This window comes from Amphibalanus amphitrite, unplaced genomic scaffold, assembly GCF_019059575.1.
Source record: "Amphibalanus amphitrite isolate SeventyFive unplaced genomic scaffold, NRLGWU_Aamphi_draft 000322F_arrow, whole genome shotgun sequence".
Classification (NCBI taxonomy): domain Eukaryota; kingdom Metazoa; phylum Arthropoda; class Thecostraca; order Balanomorpha; family Balanidae; genus Amphibalanus; species Amphibalanus amphitrite.
The window spans coordinates 434442-452873 of record NW_024881817.1 but is presented as its reverse complement, the minus strand read 5'-3'; the positions used below and the strand labels follow the sequence as shown (position 1 = coordinate 452873).

The window sequence follows — 18432 nt, the reverse complement described above, 5'->3', positions numbered from 1 at the left end:
ACATTGAATGACCCAACCTCAAGTCACTTTTGCAACTTTGTCACCGTGTCAGAGCTACAGTAGATGTCGGAGGCCTTTGAAAGTCGCAGGATGTTATTAGATCCTTTGTAGCTACAATTTGCATATCTCGGAATTTTGATATCGGTGACCTAAGGTCAGGTCAATTTCGCGACCTCCCCATTATAAGTCAATGGGGGAAAAATCAACTCCCTGTTTTTACCACTAAAACGGGTCGGAACGGCCCCATATATCATACATGACTTCATATACGATCAACCTTCACTACCTTGAGGTCTGTTTTGCTGTTGGGCAGCTGTAAGGTCATGTGACGTCATCAAAGGTCACCAAAGGTTTTTTTGCCAATAACTCCGTACAGGAACAAGATGCAGCCGCGCGGATGGTCTCATTGTGTTCAGCTCGTCAAGACGCATCGAATGATACACATGATGACCTCGAGGTCACGTGACCTGAGGTCAACCTTTGACCTTGACCTTTCGAGGTCAACATATATATATCATTCGATGCAGATTGACGAGAGGATCACGATGATGCCCTTAGATTGTTTTTATCTTGACTAGTTCGAAATTAATTCAAGAAAAAAAAAAACTCTCCGTATCTAGCGCCCCCATTTTGACTTTTTTGACCCCTGTGGCGTCATCTTTGACCTGACCTGAAAATGACCTTTGTAAAAATTGTAGACTTTGTCCGTGCGTATCCCATGCCGTTTACTGCTTGTCGCTATCTTGCTTCGTTCTCGAGATCTCAGAGGGGAGGCGGTCATCCGCCCCCCCCTCCCCCCGTCGGTACGAAGTTGGCCCAGACCCCCGTCGGTGCGCGTGTTAAAAAAGAAAAATAATGAGCTCTTGAGAGCGATTGCCGTATAGTTCAATGCTTAGTATAAAAATCGGCCGACATCACGTCACTCTGACGTCATTTTCGGCCGGCCTATGACAGCTAAAAAGCTATTATTTTTTATGAAGTTGTTATTACAAGGTGTCAAATTGATGGTGCTGAAGTTATCGTAAGTTTCGTGTTGATACGTTAAATGGTTAACCCGCGCCCCACTGGGGTCTGCGTATAACACGCCCTACTGGGGGGGGGGGGGGCTATTCATAGCCCCCCCTCCTAACTCCGAAACTACTGGGCCGATCGTCAAAATTCAAACGGCGTCTGATAGCCCCGAAAAAACTGTCGAGCGAAACCTAATTTCATTGACCACGAGGTCACCGATGACGTCACAGGTCAGGTCAAAGTAAAAATTATTAGCATTTTGGCTTCTTCACGTTTTGGGCTCTGGCCGCCGTCTTAAAAGTCAGATCAGGCTCATTTTTGGTTCACACACTCGTGAACAGATGCTCTAGATACTCTGAGGGTACCAAACTTGTACTTTGATTTTCAGGTCAAGGTCAGGTCATCACAGGTCACGAAAATATTATATCATCCGTCGGTCACGTGACACATGTTTTATGGTCCATTTAGGCCGAACATTTCGAATTTGATGTCGTCTGTGTCATTCGAGGTCGTTTTGAGTCAAATTTAGCTCAGGTCAGGTCACTTTCAGGTCAAAAAAGGTCAAATTTTGAAGTTAAAAGTTTTCAACAAAAAAGGTGTCTATTGGATGCAGTTTGAGCTCAGGAACACGATGGTGCTACTTATATTGGCGTACGATGTCAAATTCGTGCTGAAAATTGATTTGAAAAATTAATAATTGTTAATTTTTTGCAATAATGCGTATAACTTGGCCATTTTTGAAGATATTTAGCTAAAACTTGCTAGAGTTAGTCATAATAATGCGTTCTATCACAAATATTCCGGTTTTTTCGAAAAGTCAAAAAGTTTTTGAAAAAAATGTAAAAATATAAATTTTGAATTTTATTATATAAAATTTTCGAAATTTTCAAAATTTCGAAAATCCGGGATTGCAGTTTGATAGCGCAGTCTATTCTAAGTCCTCTCATGCAAAGAAATTGGATCTAGCTTAAAAACTGAGCTCTTGGGAGCGATTGCCGTGGTTCAATGTTTTGCGTCGAAATCGGCCGAACATGACGTCACTGTGACGTCATTTCCGGCCGACCTATGGTAGGTACGAAGTTCAAATTTTGACACAAGGTGTCAAATTGATGCAGCCGAAGGTACTGAAAGTTTGGCGCCGATACGTCAAGCGGTTTGGAAGTTATTGCAGGAAAACGGGAGGGGGGGGGGGGCTATAAATAGCCCCCCCCCAGTGGGGCGCGGGTTAAGAAGATATTGCCCAAAACGGGAGGGGGCTCTGTAGAGCCCCCCCCCCCCAGTCATGCGCGGGTTAACACCCACATGCATAGATATATCGCTTTTGACTCGTGCTGGCACTATTCAAACAACGTTGTGCGTAATTGGTTCAACTGTTTTCTAGATTAACTCCCGCCGGCACAGGCCGTTTTGAGACATTCGACGGCACAAGGGGGGGGGGTGGGGGGGGGGGGGTGGCACGACCCCACCCTCGCGTTTGGCCCCTGATGGAGCTAGAGCTTCGCGGAAAAAACTAGCGTGTTGCCCGTCACGAGAGGAAGCCAATGATACCCAATTTTAAGGTTCTAGGTCATCGGTTGACCTTCCAGGTCAGGTCAATGACCCAAAAATCGGAAATATCGGGACCTGTTATAAGTCGTAAAGTGTGGCTGCTAAGGGGTTTTCCGGGGTGCTGATCACGAATATCGTGTTAGTTTTGATCACAGATGATGTCGTTAAGCGTTTAGACCAGGTCAGCCGAGGTCAGGTCAGGTCAACCGGTAGGGGTCGTGACGGGTATTCGTAGTACCTGTCATCCGCCTCTGACAGCTTCGTAACATGTTACGAAGGCACCAAAACTACTTCATAAATGTTCAAATGGTTGCTAAATTCAAATTCAGCTCCAAAAACTGGCAAAGAAACATGTAAAACTCGAAAAAGTGAACCGAGGTCACCAAAGGGATCAATGACCTGACCTGACCTTCAGGCGACCTTGACACCCACCCTAATGCATAGGAGCATCATCAGGCTCACATGTTTGAACGTTTGAAACCACGAAAAGCTTGCAAACGCGCGGCAAATGCGAGCCGACATACGCGGAATCGCGATTCCGGCCAAACATGGTCTCGGAAAAGAGGTCACAGGTCAAAGGTCATTTAAGTCAGGGTCATGAAATTTTAACCCTCGCCGGCCGAGGGGGGGGGGCGGGTGCCGCCCCCCATAGGGTTTTGTTCGCGATAGCTCCGAATACGCTGGCGATAGAGAGCTGAAACTTAGCATATCTGACCTTTGATTCAAGCCAGATCTTTTGACACCAACCGAATTTTTGGGTCAGGTCAGGTCACTGACCTATGACGTCATAAGTGAACCTCTGCACGGTCTTCAGATGTCGCAACTTCGCAACGCCCTCACTGCCAGAGAAGATGTCACAGAGAAATGAAACTTGCAGGATCTAGTATCCATTATGAGCTTCACAACTTGTATATCTCGGATTTTTCCTAAAGGTCATATGAGGTCAGGTCATTTTCGTGACCTCACCATTATAAGTCAATGGGGAAAAATGAAAACTGCTATTCTGGCGCCGGGAACGATTTCCAACTATCTCAAGCACACAGAATCGTGATTTGATGCACTCCTTGGAAGGTTAGATGCGTCACTTTTGCAATGTTGACCTTGCGTGACGTCATTTATGACGTCATCAAGGTCATATTAGTTTTTCGTCAATAACTCTCGATCAAATTGAGCTAGCGAGTCGGGAAAGCCACCAATGGACTCAGGAAGACCTGCCGAATCAAATGATATGCGAAATGACCTCTTTTGACCAACTTCGTGACCTGGGGGTGCTGACCTGACCTTGACCTGAGGTCAACACCCTAAGTTGACCTGACCCGAACAAAAAGTATATCATTCGACGCGCCTGAGCGAGGCGAACACGATGCTGCCAAAATCGTGGCTCTGCGGCCATTTTTGCGAAGTTATTCACCAAAAACTGAACCGTACCTTGGGGCACTTGACCTGACCTCAGAGGTCACCGGTTGACCTATGACCTTAAAATCGGGTCCCAATCTCTGCGTCTCGTAAAGGCGCACACGCTCGTTTTTTTTCCGCGACGCGCTAGCTCCACCAGGGGCGAAACGGCGAGGGGAGGGTCGTACCCGCCCTCCCCCCCCTCGGCCGGCACGTATGTAGAAAACCAATAGGTCCGGCGAGGGTTTAAAGGGACCCTCCCACCTTCAAAAAAGTTAATGAATTGGCATGAAAGTGATGTCGCTCGGTTCAGAAAGAGCAAAAACGAATATCTACCAAATTTCATCGAAAAAATATTCACCGGTTTTCAAGATATTAGACTTTTACTTTTGTTTACTTTTCGGGATCTCCGCTGTTCCTAGCGACTTTATTTGAAAGTGCGGCATTTGTTGCGCGCAAAGCAGCATATACCACCGCGTGCTACAAAACGTTTTAGTCAAACATTTAACGGACGTTCAAAAGCCTGATGACGTCATCAGATTCCCGTAATGGTTAAGAGATAGGGACCACGCTGGTCCCACCCTGCAAGTAAAGGGAAGAAATTTCTTGAACACCATAAAGCTGCGGGGTTTGCGACCAGGATAAATGGTGGTTTCTGAGCCTGGCCGCAAACTTGGCTATCTCAACTCAAAACTAATGTTAAGGTGGGAGGGTCCCTTTAAGGTTAGGTGTAAAATTGATCAATGCGAGGGTACTGAAAGTTTCGTCGCGATCGGCCGCTTTTTACGCGAGTTATTCGCGAAACCTTAGGGGGTGCACCAACCCCCCCCCCTCCCCTGTGCCGGCGAGGGTTAAAAAGAAAATAAATATTAAAAAAACGCCTGATTAGTTAGCCTTTAGACTTTGAGGCTGACTTAAAAGGCTCACGTGCGTCTTGCATAAATTCAAGCGATTGCTGTGAGCGTGATTGCTGTATTGATAGCATTGCATAGCTGCACCTATTTTCTCGCATGCGATTTCCTGACTGCCGACAGAGTGTATTTCAGCCTTATCAAAGAGACGATTAACAAATCTTGTTGTTATCTTTGCTCCTCATAAATGCCTACGATTGTCGGGGCTGAATTCGCCATGCTTGAAAAAAGTAAATGGGAAGGATGTATCGTTGCATAGTCACGTATATCTTTTTCCAAACTGTTCTACCGAAGGGTTCAAGACTTTCTTATATTCAAATAGGTATCATGAGTGGAATATCCGAAGGTTGGGAGTTGGGAATTTTCAAAAGCAAAAATCACTTTTCTTTAGAATTGTGATTTTCTATTGAGAATCCCAACATGAGCTACCTTTCCAGAGGGACATTTGCGTAATAGTTAGTACCATGGAAGTGCGAGAATTTCTCCCGTCCCTAGTATTCATACAATGTCAGCTGCGCTAGCTGGATGACTTCAGCTTCCGTTTTTAACGCGCTTCATGAATGAGTCGAAATTCGATAAATATCCGCCAATTTTCAGGCCTAAAATACTCAGCTATTTGTTAAATAGTTATCGAACACTGACAGGTTATTGGAGAATCTACGCCAAAAACTATGCACGTAATACACGTTTTACAGCTTAAGCGCGATCCGCCCGTTACCCGTCCCCCCAAAAAGCATGATACAAATACTGCGCATGTGATAATTATTATTACGTGTCTGCATAGAAGCACTACAAAGCACCTTTACTTATGTTATGTCAATAACTCCTAGGCATAAAACAACGAGCTCGCCATCCGAGTGAAGCAGCAGTGACCATTGAGACACACCGATCCACAAAGCGCGCCGAGCCATTCATCCCAAGGATGCAAACACTCTCCCTCATCCGGGCACCTCCTCATCCCGACCGTGCAGCGAGCACCGCCGCGCGCGCCGCTACTTCTTGTCGACCACCTCTCGCCGGAGGGCGTCCGCCAGGTGCTTCCGCATCTCCAGCGTCTTGGCGTCCACCTTGCCGGCGAAGGCGGAGCGCGCCGCGCGCGACGACTTGGGCCGCTTGGTGGCCTCCCGCTTCTCGGAGCTGTCCAGCAGCTTCTGGCGCTCGGTGCGCTTCATGGCGAGCAGCTTGTCGCGCTGCTGGCGCAGGTAGGCCTGCCGCTTGGCCACCTCCTCGGCGCTGATCTTGGCCTCGGGCGGGATGGGGGTGGCGCCGGCCGACGGCTGCTCGCTGACGGACAGCTTGAGCGTCTCCTGGATGAGCTGCTGCTCGCGGCTGCGCTCGGCCTCCAGGCGGCGCCTCTCTCCGTCCGTCTCTGCCAGCGTCCGCTCCAGCTGCCGGGTCTCCTGGTCCATGCGCGCCTCCTGCTGCTGGTGTTCGAGCACCGAGCGGCGCATCACCTCCTCCAGCACGCGCTTCTCCTCGTCGCTGACCTGGGTGGTCTCGGCCTGGAAGCTGGCGGGCAGCAGGCCGCAGCGCTGCTGGATCAGCTCCAGCGCCTGCAGCTGCAGCTCGATGTTGGTGCGGATCATCATACGCTGGAACATGTCGAAGTCGTCCGCGGCCCACAGCTGCTCGAACAGCATCTGGTGGAACTGGGACTTGATCCGGTTGGACGACTTGCAGCAGGCCGACTCGAACTGCGCCGGCGTGATGCCGATGTCCTCCATGTAGGTGCCCAGCATGAAGTCCACCAGGTTCTTGTACTCGTCGTGTATGCGCCGGTACTCGCGCTGGTTCTCACCGCCTGGCTCGAAGATCATCGACTTCTGCTCAATGAAGTTGATCATGGGAATGTTCCAGATGGGACCGCGCAGGAAGTCAACCAGCGAGTCGAACACCCACGACATGTCGTCGGAGCTGTTGTCCTTCTTCGACATCCTGATCTTCGTCTGCGTCCGGTCTTGGGTATCGCTCTAGAGTGGGACGACTTCCTTGAACTCCACAAGCGTTTTCCGGAGGTCGTCGGTCTGTTTTGTCACTCTACGTCATTTGTTTTTTGTTTCCTCTTGCCTCCTCACCTTGACTCTGACGGAAGACCTCTTCTGCGTCAGTCGTGATCGTCTGCCGCCCCCGGCTCCAGCTGCGTCTGCCGTCCTCTGCCGCAGTGCCGCGGTCGGCGGCACCTCTGTCGCACCCGCCGGTCACCGCCAGTATGACACGACCGCGGCGCCGCACCTCCACTCGTCTTTGTCGACCAGGAATGCCTCAGGCCACGATACAGGGGCGGTAGACATTGGTCGTACAGCGGCGGCGCCCTGTTGGAATGCGACCGTCGCCATGACGACCGGACGGGTAAACAGAATCAGCTGCTGCACAATTCATGGTCATAGAAGGGCAACGCCGGAACAGCCGCTAATGTTACGAGTCTTTGTCTTCACTCACCGTACAGCTGATGTGTTTTTTAGCTGCAGTGGGTGGGTTTCCATCGAACTATTCGTAAGCTGCCGGAGACTGTCTCTCGATCACCCAATTAACCTGACTCATTGATCACCTAGGAGCAATTCATTGAGGTGAATAGCTGCGAAAGATGCCTAGTACTGCACGCTTCTGCCCTATCCATGCCCTGTGCCCAGATGAATAATCGTATTTCCATGCTCTTATAGACAACACTTGAAAAGATGTCTCTAACCTAAAGATCTGTATATGTAGTGTAGCCAGGTGGAAAGCGGAGATGCGAAATACGCAGCAAGTGACATAACCACAGGCCAGGCACAGCAAATGCATAAGGCTTTGCTGGTGCCATCGAACTTTTTTTCTTTTGGCTGCTCAAAATACATAGGTACGGCTAAAGGATGTGGATAGGTACTTGATCCAAAGGGTTCATCGCGCTTTAAGATATTTTCTACCACCCACCTGATGCGCTCAACCATTGATGTACAGAGCTAAGCATAAGCGCTGTGGCATGCCAAACGCCAGATTCCGGCTATTGGATTTCCTATGTCGGATATCACTAATCTCCGTGTCTGGCGACGTGCTCGGACAAAGGACCTACACCACCGACACTCGACAGCCAATAATCCCTCGATGGTGAGCCTGCCGTCGCCGGCCATTAGTTCTCCGCGCGCGGTAAACGCCGTCCTGGGGCGCCGCAGCCCTCGCGGCGATCGACGGACGATTTGACCGACTTATCGACCTCCGAGCACAGAGGGGTGTCGCCTTGGACGCCGGTCAACAGGCCACGGGTGCCCCTCCCCTCCCCATCCTGACCCCCCCCCCCCCCACCGCTACCCCGCCCTCCTCATCACGCGATCGTGTAGGGCGCAGCTCATGACAGTGACATTGGACGCGAAATCGAAATTGTGCTCAAATTATTTGGGCTGCGGGGAAGGGGGTGTTCCGACCTCTGGTTGGTGGGCGTGGTTAACCAAAAATGCATGCTGCTAATGATTGGTATCTTCAAACTTCATTTTACGGCAAAAATCCATTCCGATTGAAATCAATGCGAGCTGATATGGTATGTTTTTTACCCAAATATATTTGATTCGCTCACGGATGGGGATGGAATGGATATTCGCAGTTGATGTCTATCAAGATATGGAAGAGATTTGCGCAGCGCCGCAATAATTGGTTTAACTACATATCATCCCGTTAGTCTTTCTCTTTTGAGCCTATTGAATATGGTTGATCCCTTGCCTAAAATAGTCGGGACAAATAGTGTGGTATCCTTGGTCACAGTTTCCTTTCCGGCAATGATTTTGTCACCACAATTTACCACGTTCTCTGTTACCAGACGTGTCTCGAGCGTTGACCGTGGCAAAATCCGGTAGCCTCCGGGAAATGATGGAATGACCGAGCTGACCGGACTGACCTCAGCTCCCGGAATGAGTGGCATTCGACACTGTCCCTGGGGGGCGATTGTTAATGCAGCGTGACGACTGATATCAGCCGTCACCCCGGAAACGCTCAATACATTCCTGAGGACAGGCTGCCGGTATAGAGCTGGAGGGAGGGCGTGGGTGGGGTACAGACTAGGCGGTGAACCAGGTGGGGGAGGAGGGGGGGGGGGCGAGATTACCCTGACCTCAGACTGTAGGAGATGGGGGGGGGGGGGGGTCGCAACGGAGTATATATACCTGAGCAAAATGCCCTTAGCACGGGAATGGATCAGGCTGCAAACAAGATCATGCGAGTACAACACCAAAGCGAAGGGCTGAGATACGATTGCACCAAAGCGAGGGATAAGGATATGCCGGTGCCTCGCGGAGAAGGAAGGACCAGGTAGCGTGACAACAAAACTGAAAATGACGCAGCGCGGTACTCACCGTTCCGTGCTTCTATCCTCAGGATACTGAAATCCTTCTCCTCCACGCCGCAACCTCCCTCCGGGCTGGACAGGCAACTTTATCTCATGCGGGCTGCTCCCTTGGAGCGGCACCGCTGCTCCCGAGGGAGCGCACCCCGTAGCCGGGTGCAGTGAGTGCCTTTGGGCTGGGTGGCCTGTCCTCTGGACGGGCTCAGCCCCGGCGACTCACTAGGGTGCCTGCCCAGACCAATGTCTCCCCCTAATTCCTATCATCCTTCCGGCTCTGCAATGGTCTTGTCAGACCGAAAGGGCCTAACCCAACAAAACAAACAAGCGCGGTACGTCTCGTGACGCAGGTAAGAGCCCAGGACGTGAGCCAAGATGAATCCATCGCTTTAGGGTTGTAAGGGGCAGTTGCAGCACTGTGCTCGAAAACGGAGTAAGATGGTACTGTATACCAGTCTGGTGCAGGGGCGGATCCAGGAAAACTCCAAGGGAGGGTCATGAATCGAAGTGGTGCCCCTACCTGTACCCAAAATTAAAAACTCAACGGATTTCGTCCACTTCATTTTGGTGGTGCCCCCATTTTCAGTTTTTTTCTTTTTATTTTTTATTTTTAGTCAGTATCTTAACCCGCGCCCTGGTGGGGGGGGGGGGCTATTTTTTGCCCCCCCTCCAGACTTTTCAATATATCTCCAGAACCACTGCGCCGATCGTCACCAAACTTTCAGTACCCTCCCGGACATCAATTTTACACATTGTGACCAAAATTTTTTCCAAAGGCTATGATAGGTTGGCCGGAAATGACGTCAGAGTGACGTCATGTTCTGCCGTTTTCGACCCAAAAAAGGGTTTCGCGGGAAGAGCTGTCAGGCCTATAGCTTTGCAAATACAGAAAAATGATAAAGACATAAAAGCTGTAGAATGGACAGGGCTACAAAACTGCTATCTCGGATTTTTGAAATTTTTGGATTTTGACCCCCAAAAATCAAAAAATAGATTTTTTGAATATAATAGCCAAAAAATCCAAAAAGTTTTTTGATTTTCGAAAAAAAAAACGGAATATATGTGATAGTCCTTACCGCCTTCTATCTACATACCAAATTTGAGATCGATACCTCTTTTTTTGGCCAAGTTATAGCGAAAAAACTGTTCAAAATTGATGACGTCAAATTTTCAAACTCGATTTTCAGCAATTCTAGACCTCGTAGCGCAAAACAAAGACCACCATTAGACTCCCCTTGACGAGCTGCATCGAATCAATACCCATTTTATACAAAAATATCAACTTTGAAATTTGACCTTTTTTGACCTGACCTTGACCTGACCTCCACCAGAAAGTGACCTAAACCGTACCTGATGGTCTTATAACCAACACCATTGAGTTGGAAATGAAAAACTGGCCATAAAACATGCATCGCATAACCTTAGTAAAGTTGGGTTCATGTGGTGACCCTTGGTGACCTTTGGTGACCTGACCTGTGACCTGACCTGGTATGACCAGTGACCTCTAACAGCAACATATCTACTAGGCAACTGACGCCCTATCGCTGATTCCCGACAAAATGCGTTTTCCTCGGTGTTATAGCGCATTCCCTAGAAGACCCGTGAACGGTGAAACATTTCATCTTTGACCTGACCTGTGACGTCATCGGTGACCCCGAGGTCAATAAAATTTGGTTTCCCCCGACAAATTTGACAGGCCTTTCGAACGCCGTTTGAATTTTTCGGATCCGTCCAGTAGTTTCGGAGATACGAGGGGGGGCAAAAAATAGCCCCCCCCCCACCAGGTCGCGTTATAAACAGACCCCACCAGGGCGCGGGTTAACTCTTAGCCACAACCACATTTACCAATTGTAAGCAAGTATATATGAATGTGCTATGTGCATAGATGCTATGTGTATATGTTGTGGACGCTGAGTAGTGAGTACTTACCAGGAACGTTATCAGGTAAGCAAATCGTTGTCAGTCCGACGAACTTGACCCTGGCGTCTAAAGGGTCTGTCCTTGACACTTCAGGCTTGTCAGGGGCACCAAAGTCCTTCCAGGGACACCACAAACCTTTCAGTGGCACCTACGGCCTTGTAGGGGCGCCACAGGCCCGCCAGGGGCACCACAGGCCTGCCAGGAAGTAGGGGCACCACAGGTCTAGCAAGTATACACGACAGGCCTGTCAGGGGCACAACGGACCTGTTGGGCCCATGAGCACCCCTAGGGGCAGGGGCACCACAGTCCTTCCAGGGGCACCGCAGGCCTGTGAGGGGCACCAGCGGCCTAGCAGGGGCACCAGTCAACACAGGCCTGCCAGGGGCACCACAGACCTGCAAGGGGCACCAGAGGTCTGCCAGGAGCACCATCGACCTCGCAGGGGTAACTTGGGCCTGTCAGGGGCCAGGGGCACCACGGGCCTGTCGAGAGGCACTTCAGGCTTTTCAGGGGCACCATAGTCCTCTCCGGGCGCAGGGGTAGCAGGGGCACCAGAGGCCTGCCAGGGGCACTACAGGCCTAGCAAGGGCACCACTGGTCTATCAGGGGCACCACGAGCCTGTCATAGCCAGGCATCTCAGGCTTGTCAAGGCCCAGGGGCACCACAGGTCTGTGAGGGGCACCAGCGACCTAGCAGGGGCACCAGTCAACACAGGTCTGCCAGGGGCGCCACAGACCTGCCAGGGGCACCAGAGGTCTGCCAGGGGCACCACCGGCCTCGCAGGGGCACCTTGGGCCTGTCAGGGGCACCACGGGCCTGCCGAGGGGCACTTCAGACTTTTCAGGGGCACCAGTCCTCTCCGGGCGCAGGGGTACCAGCGGCCTAGCAAGGGCACCAGAGGCCTGCCAGGGGCACCAGCGGCCTAGCAAGGGCACCAGAGGCCTGCCAGGGGCACCACAGGCCTAACAAGGGCACCACGGACCTGTCAGGGGCACCTCAGGCTTGTCAGGGCCCAGGGACACCACAGTCCTTCCAAGGGCACCGCAAGCCTGTCAGGGGCACCAGAGGCCTGCCAGGGGCACCACAGGCCTAGCAAGGGCACCACTGGCCTGTCAGGGGCACCTCAGGCTTGTCAGGGCCCAGGGGCACCACAGTCCTTCCAGGGGCATTACAAGCCTGTCAGGGGCACCAGAGGCCTAGCAAGGGCACCACAGGCCTGCCATGGACACCACAGGCCTGCCAGGGGCACCACCGCCCTTGCAGGGGCGCCTCAGGCCTGTCAGGGGCACCACGTGCCTACCGGAGACACTTCAGGCTTGTCAGGGGCGTTACAGTCCTGTCAGGGCCCAGGGGCACCAGGCCCGTGGTGTCCCTGCTAGGCCTGTGGTGCCCCTGGCGGTCCTGTGGTGCCCCTGTCAGGACTGTGATACCCCTGATAGGCCGGTGGTGCCCCTGGCAGGTCTTTGGGCCCCCGGGCCTCAAGGGGGGGCCATGACCCATGTGACCCCCCCCCTTGGATCCGCCCCTGGTCTGGTGATGCATTTTGGATGGAAAGCGGGTGGTGTTACGGTGGACGAGGCATCAGTGAGACCCTCGGCTCGCATTTCGCCAGAATAGGACTAGGTGTCGCCCTGGTTCAGGTATTGACCTACCCAGGTGTCACCACCATGCAATCGGCAGGAGCTGTGTGACGCCTCGGAAGGATTCAGATTCAGATTCAGATATGTATTCATCGAGGGTCCACAGCAAAAAGTGGCTTTTCACCTGACACGTAAAGCAGATAAAACCGATAAAACATAGGGTAAGTAGACATGGTATGGCATCATCATAGCACACACAAATCACGCACACGACATTCACACCAATACCACCTCAGTGACGTCTGGTAAGAATCGCGTTTTTTGCCTCTCGACGGAACGATGGCAAATACGGATCCAAGTTCATGTCGTTGAACATCGAGACCCCCCTGATACACAGTCGGCGCCTCCCCGTCTCGGTTCGGGGTCGTGGTTGTGTCAATCTGCCGGCGTGCCTTGTGTTGTGGTCATGTAGGTCGCGGGCTAATGGACCGATGGTTTGACTGATATATTCAGGAGTTCTCGTGGTGATAGCTCGCTGGGCTGCGCAGATGGTGTGGTACTCGGCTAACTCATCAGCTCGCAGCCAGCCGAACCGCTCGATGACATCGGAGATGTGGTCACTGCGTCTGCGACCGCTGACGACCCGCGCACAAAAGTTGATGATTTTCTGTACGCGAGTCATCTGTGTCACACCACACGTCCCGTACACACTCATGCAGTACCGCACAATGGAAAGAACCAGGGCCTGCACTACAAACCTCAGTGTGCTGGATGGCATCACGTGACGTGCGTGGGCGAGGGCGATGAGTATACCGGTGCATTTTGAAGTCATGGCGTCAATGTGTGCCTGGTAACTCAGATGACGGTCGAGTTGAATTCCTAAGTTTTTCACAGTCCCGGCATCGCCCACCACAGAGCCGCAGAAGTTAACGGTGACAGTTGGGAGGCCCCTTAACATAGCTGGGGTGCCCAAAACTAACATCTGCGTTTTGGCAGTGTTTACTTTCATTCCGTTGTGACAAAACCACTGGTAAGCGTTATCGAGGGCAGTCTCCATGAGTGAGATGATAGTAGCCAGATCCCGTTTCTTACCGGTGAACAAAATTTGCGTGTCATCTGCAATTTGAACAATGGTGACGCCATCGGGCAAATGTAGGCTCAGGTCATTGGCGAACAGCATGAATAACACACAACTAAGGCTCCCACCTTGAAAAACTCCGATTTTGTTTTCTCTGGGTCGGGACGTTATGCTGGAACCGTCAGCACCTCGTACGGTAACCTGCTGCACGTGACCCGTCAAATAGTTGTTAAACCATTCCGTGTCTATCCCGTACAGGCTAAGTTTATCTAGGAGTTTTTGGTGAGGCACGACATCAAAACATTTTGAAAGATCTAGAAGAACCAAAATGGAAATTTCGGCATTGTCCATAGCATGTAGGATGCGGTCAGTGATGACGCTGAGAGCTGTCTCGGTTGAGTGGAGTTTTCTGTACCCATGCTGTGTTGCAGTAAGTAAGCCATGCGCGTGCAAATACTCAGTCAGCTGAGTTTGTACGATACGCTCGACTACTTTCATTATTGTGGGACCGATTCCCTTCTTCCATATCATGATAAAGAGAGTACACGTTCAAGCTTTGTTACATAGAAATAGCCGTCACTTTCCCCACGTGTCGGCACCGTCCACCGACCCGGCGGGTCGGCGGACCGGTCCTTCATTGTGCAACCACCCTGCATATAACGCACAGGCACTGGCGAATCAGAATCAGAATTACAGTTGCAATACAAGTCTCGGCCCGCTCAGTCGTCTCTCCTTCCGCGCCTCCGCGACAATGGTGGCAGCGGCGGTCGAGGGGACTTGTGCCCCTCACCACGGACCCCAGCCTCTACATCTGCACTGACATCGCAGACTGGTTAGTCCGTGCTCCGTGACAGTGTATCGCCCCTACGTCGCGTCATCGACTAGGGAGCTGACCATCCTGGACTCGTCATCGTCCAGCAGCACCGTCTCCAGTGAGTAGCTCTGCCCGGCAATACCATCTGCCCTGCGGCAACGTCATCAGCTGCCCTGGACTACTACGGAGCCCGCTGACAGCGCACGGCTCATCAGCCCGCGCCGTCCTCCTCAGCATCATCGAGTGATGGACACCACCTCGCTGAAGGACTCAAGCTCGGAGGAGAGAAGATAAAACAAAAACTTCAACGCTAAATTCAAGACAAATTGGCACCGAAATCAAGAAAATTCACCCATTATGAACTTTTGCTGTATTTTCGTCAAAAAGTGACAGTGAAATTGTGCTGTGAAATTTGTTTTAACTTCGATGTGTTTCAAAAACCGTACTGTTTCATTATCCGTTTTCGTCAGTGTTCTGTCGTTTGTTGTGCTTCATTGTGGTTGCTCACCCCAAAATTTACGGAGAAATTGCAAATGCGCTTAATTTTTGCCTGCATTTTGCAGTGTCACTTTGACACTAATAAGCATAAAAAGAGCATATTCTGAAGTCGGTATGAACATTCAAATACGTTAATCGTGGTCAATTCACTGAAATTATATTGTATTGATATTCGGCCAGAGATGCCGAGGGCCATGGAGATGCCCAGGGACGGTCCCCGCCAAGAGTGCGGAGGGATCGCCCGGTAGTAGGTGTAATTGTCACGAAACTTACTTATCTGTTCATACCATTTTGTGATACGCTCATATGGAAATTTCTTTCTCCGTCAGCTAAACGTTTCCTCTCTTTGTTATGATCGCTTCGGTTCCCTACGCTTCCCTGGGGGAGGGAAGATAATGTGGGACCGATTCCCTTCTTCCATATCATGATAAAGAGAGTACACGTTCAAGCTTTGTTACATAGAAATAGCCGTCACTTTCCCCACGTGTCGGCACCGTCCACCGACCCGGCGGGTCGGCGGACCGGTCCTTCATTGTGCAACCACCCTGCATATAACGCACAGGCACTGGCGAATCGAGTGCTCGAGACCGGCTTTGGGGACGCATCGGCACACCGAACCTCCAGTAAGTCGGCGATTCCACCGGCCGACACAATGGTGGCAGCGGCGGTCGAGGGGACTTGTGCCCCTCACCACGGACCCCAGCCTCTACATCTGCACTGACATCGCAGACTGGTTAGTCCGTGCTCCGTGACGGTGTATCGCCCCTACGTCACGTCATCGACTAGGGAGCTGACCATCCTGGACTCGTCAGACGTCATCGTCCAGCAGCACCGTCTCCAGTGAGTAGCTCTGCCCAGCAAGACTATCTGCCCTGCGGCAAGGTCATCAGCTACCCTGGACTATTACGGAGCCCGCCGACAGCGCACGGCTCATCAGCCCGCGCCGTCCTCCTCAGCATCATCGAGTGATGGACACCACCTTGCTGAAGGACTCAAGCTCGGAGGAGAGAAAATAAAACAAAAACTTCAACGCTAAATTCAAGACAAATTGGCACCGAAATCAAGCAAATTCACCCATTATGAACTTTTGCTGTATTTTCGTCAAAAAAGTGACAGTGAAATTGTGCTGTGAAATTTATTTTAACTTCGATGTGTTTCAAAAACCGTACTGTTTCATTATCCGTTTTCGTCAGTGTTCTGTCGTTTGTTGCACTTCATTGTGGTTGCTCACCCCAAAATTTACGGAGAAGTTGCAAGTGCATTTAAATTTTGCCTGCACTTTGCCGTGTCATTTTGACACTAGTAAACGTAAAAAGAGCCTGTTCTCAAAGGTATGAACATTCAAATACGTTAATCGTCGTCAATTCACTGAATTTATATTGTGTTGATATTCGGCCAGAGATGCCGAGGGCCATGGAGATGCCCAGGGACGGTCCCCGCCAAGAGTGCGGAGGGATCGCCCGGTAGTAGGTGTAATTGTCACGAAACTTACTTATCTGTTCATACCATTTTGTGATACGCTCATATGGAAATTTCTTTCTCCGTCAGCTAAACGTTTCCTCTCTTTGTTATGATCGCTTCGGTTCCCTACGCTTCCCTGGGGGAGGGAAGATAATGTGGGACCGATTCCCTTCTTCCATATCATGATAAAGAGAGTACACGTTCAAGCTTTGTTACATAGAAATAGCCGTCACTTTCCCCACGTGTCGGCACCGTCCACCGACCCGGCGGGTCGGCGGACCGGTCCTTCATTGTGCAACCACCCTGCATATAACGCACAGGCACTGGCGAATCAGAATCAGAACCACAGTTGGAATACAAGTCTCGGCCCGCTCAGTCGTCTCACCTTCCGCGCCTCCGCGACAATGGTGGCGGGCCGAGACTTGTATTCCAACTGTGGTTCTGATTCTGATTCGCCAGTGCCTGTGCGTTATATGCAGGGTGGTTGCACAATGAAGGACCGGTCCGCCGACCCGCCGGGTCGGTGGACGGTGCCGACACGTGGGGAAAGTGACGGCTATTTCTATGTAACAAAGCTTGAACGTGTACTCTCTTTATCATGATATGGAAAAAGGGAATCGGTCCCACATTATCTTCCCTCCCCCAGGGAAGCGTAGGGAACCGAAGCGATCATAACAAAGAGAGGAAACGTTTAGCTGACGGAGAAAGAAATTTCCATATGAGCGTATCACAAAATGGTATGAACAGATAAGTAAGTTTCGTGACAATTACACCTACTACCGGGCGATCCCTCCGCACTCTTGGCGGGGACCGTCCCTGGGCATCTCCATGGCCCTCGGCATCTCTGGCCGAATATCAATACAATATAATTTCAGTGAATTGACCACGATTAACGTATTTGAATGTTCATACCGACTTCAGAATATGCTCTTTTTATGCTTATAAGTGTCAAAGTGACACTGCAAAATGCAGGCAAAAATTAAGCGCATTTGCAATTTCTCCGTAAATTTTGGGGTGAGCAACCACAATGAAGCACAACAAACGACAGAACACTGACGAAAACGGATAATGAAACAGTACGGTTTTTGAAACACATCGAAGTTAAAACAAATTTCACAGCACAATTTCACTGTCACTTTTTGACGAAAATACAGCAAAAGTTCATAATGGGTGAATTTTCTTGATTTCGGTGCCAATTTCTCTTGAATTTAGCGTTGAAGTTTTTGTTTTATCTTCTCTCCTCCGAGCTTGAGTCTTTCAGCGAGGTGGTGTCCATCACTCGATGATGCTGAGGAGGACGGCGCGGGCTGATGAGCCGTGCGCTGTCGGCGGGCTCCGTAGCGAGTCCAGGGCAGCTGATGACGTTACCGCAGGGCAGATGGTATTGCCGGGCAGAGCTACTCACTGGAGACGGTGATGTCGGACGATGACGAGTCCAGGATGGTCAGCTCCCTAGTCGATGACGTGACGTAGGGGCGATACACTGTCACGGAGCACGGACTAACCAGTCTGCGATGTCAGTGCAGATGTAGAGGCTGGGGTCCGTGGTGAGGGGCACAAGTCCCCTCGACCGCCGCTGCCACCATTGTCGCGGAGGCGCGGATGGAGAGAAGACTGAGCGGGCCGAGACTTGTATTCCAACTGTGGTTCTGATTCTGATTCGCCAGTGCCTGTGCGTTATATGCAGGGTGGTTGCACAATGAAGGACCGGTCCGCCGACCCGCCGGGTCGGTGGACGGTGCCGACACGTGGGGAAAGTGACGGCTATTTCTATGTAACAAAGCTTGAACGTGTACTCTCTTTATCATGATATGGAAAAAGGGAATCGGTCCCACATTATGCCTGGTAAAATGCCTGGATGCCCCGTCACCGTGCAGGAGGCGGCGGAAGCTCGGCCCCCGACCGCTCT

General features: G+C 51.1%; 1 protein-coding gene and 1 long non-coding RNA gene across 2 annotated transcripts; one reads left to right on the top strand and one right to left on the bottom strand.

Annotated features, from left to right (window-relative positions):
* Positions 1–5613: 5613 nt before the first annotated feature.
* On the bottom strand, positions 5614–7138 carry LOC122388431 (cilia- and flagella-associated protein 36-like). The gene has a single exon (XM_043379499.1). The coding sequence runs from the start codon at positions 6797–6799 to the stop codon at positions 5858–5860; it is 942 nt and encodes a 313-aa protein (XP_043235434.1). The 5' UTR covers positions 6800–7138; the 3' UTR covers positions 5614–5857.
* Positions 7139–14434: 7296 nt separating this feature from the next.
* On the top strand, positions 14435–16898 carry LOC122388430. The gene is made up of 2 exons (XR_006257788.1): positions 14435–15174; positions 16394–16898. It is a non-coding gene; the product is annotated as an uncharacterized LOC122388430 (long non-coding RNA).
* The last annotated feature ends 1534 nt before the right edge of the window (positions 16899–18432 follow it).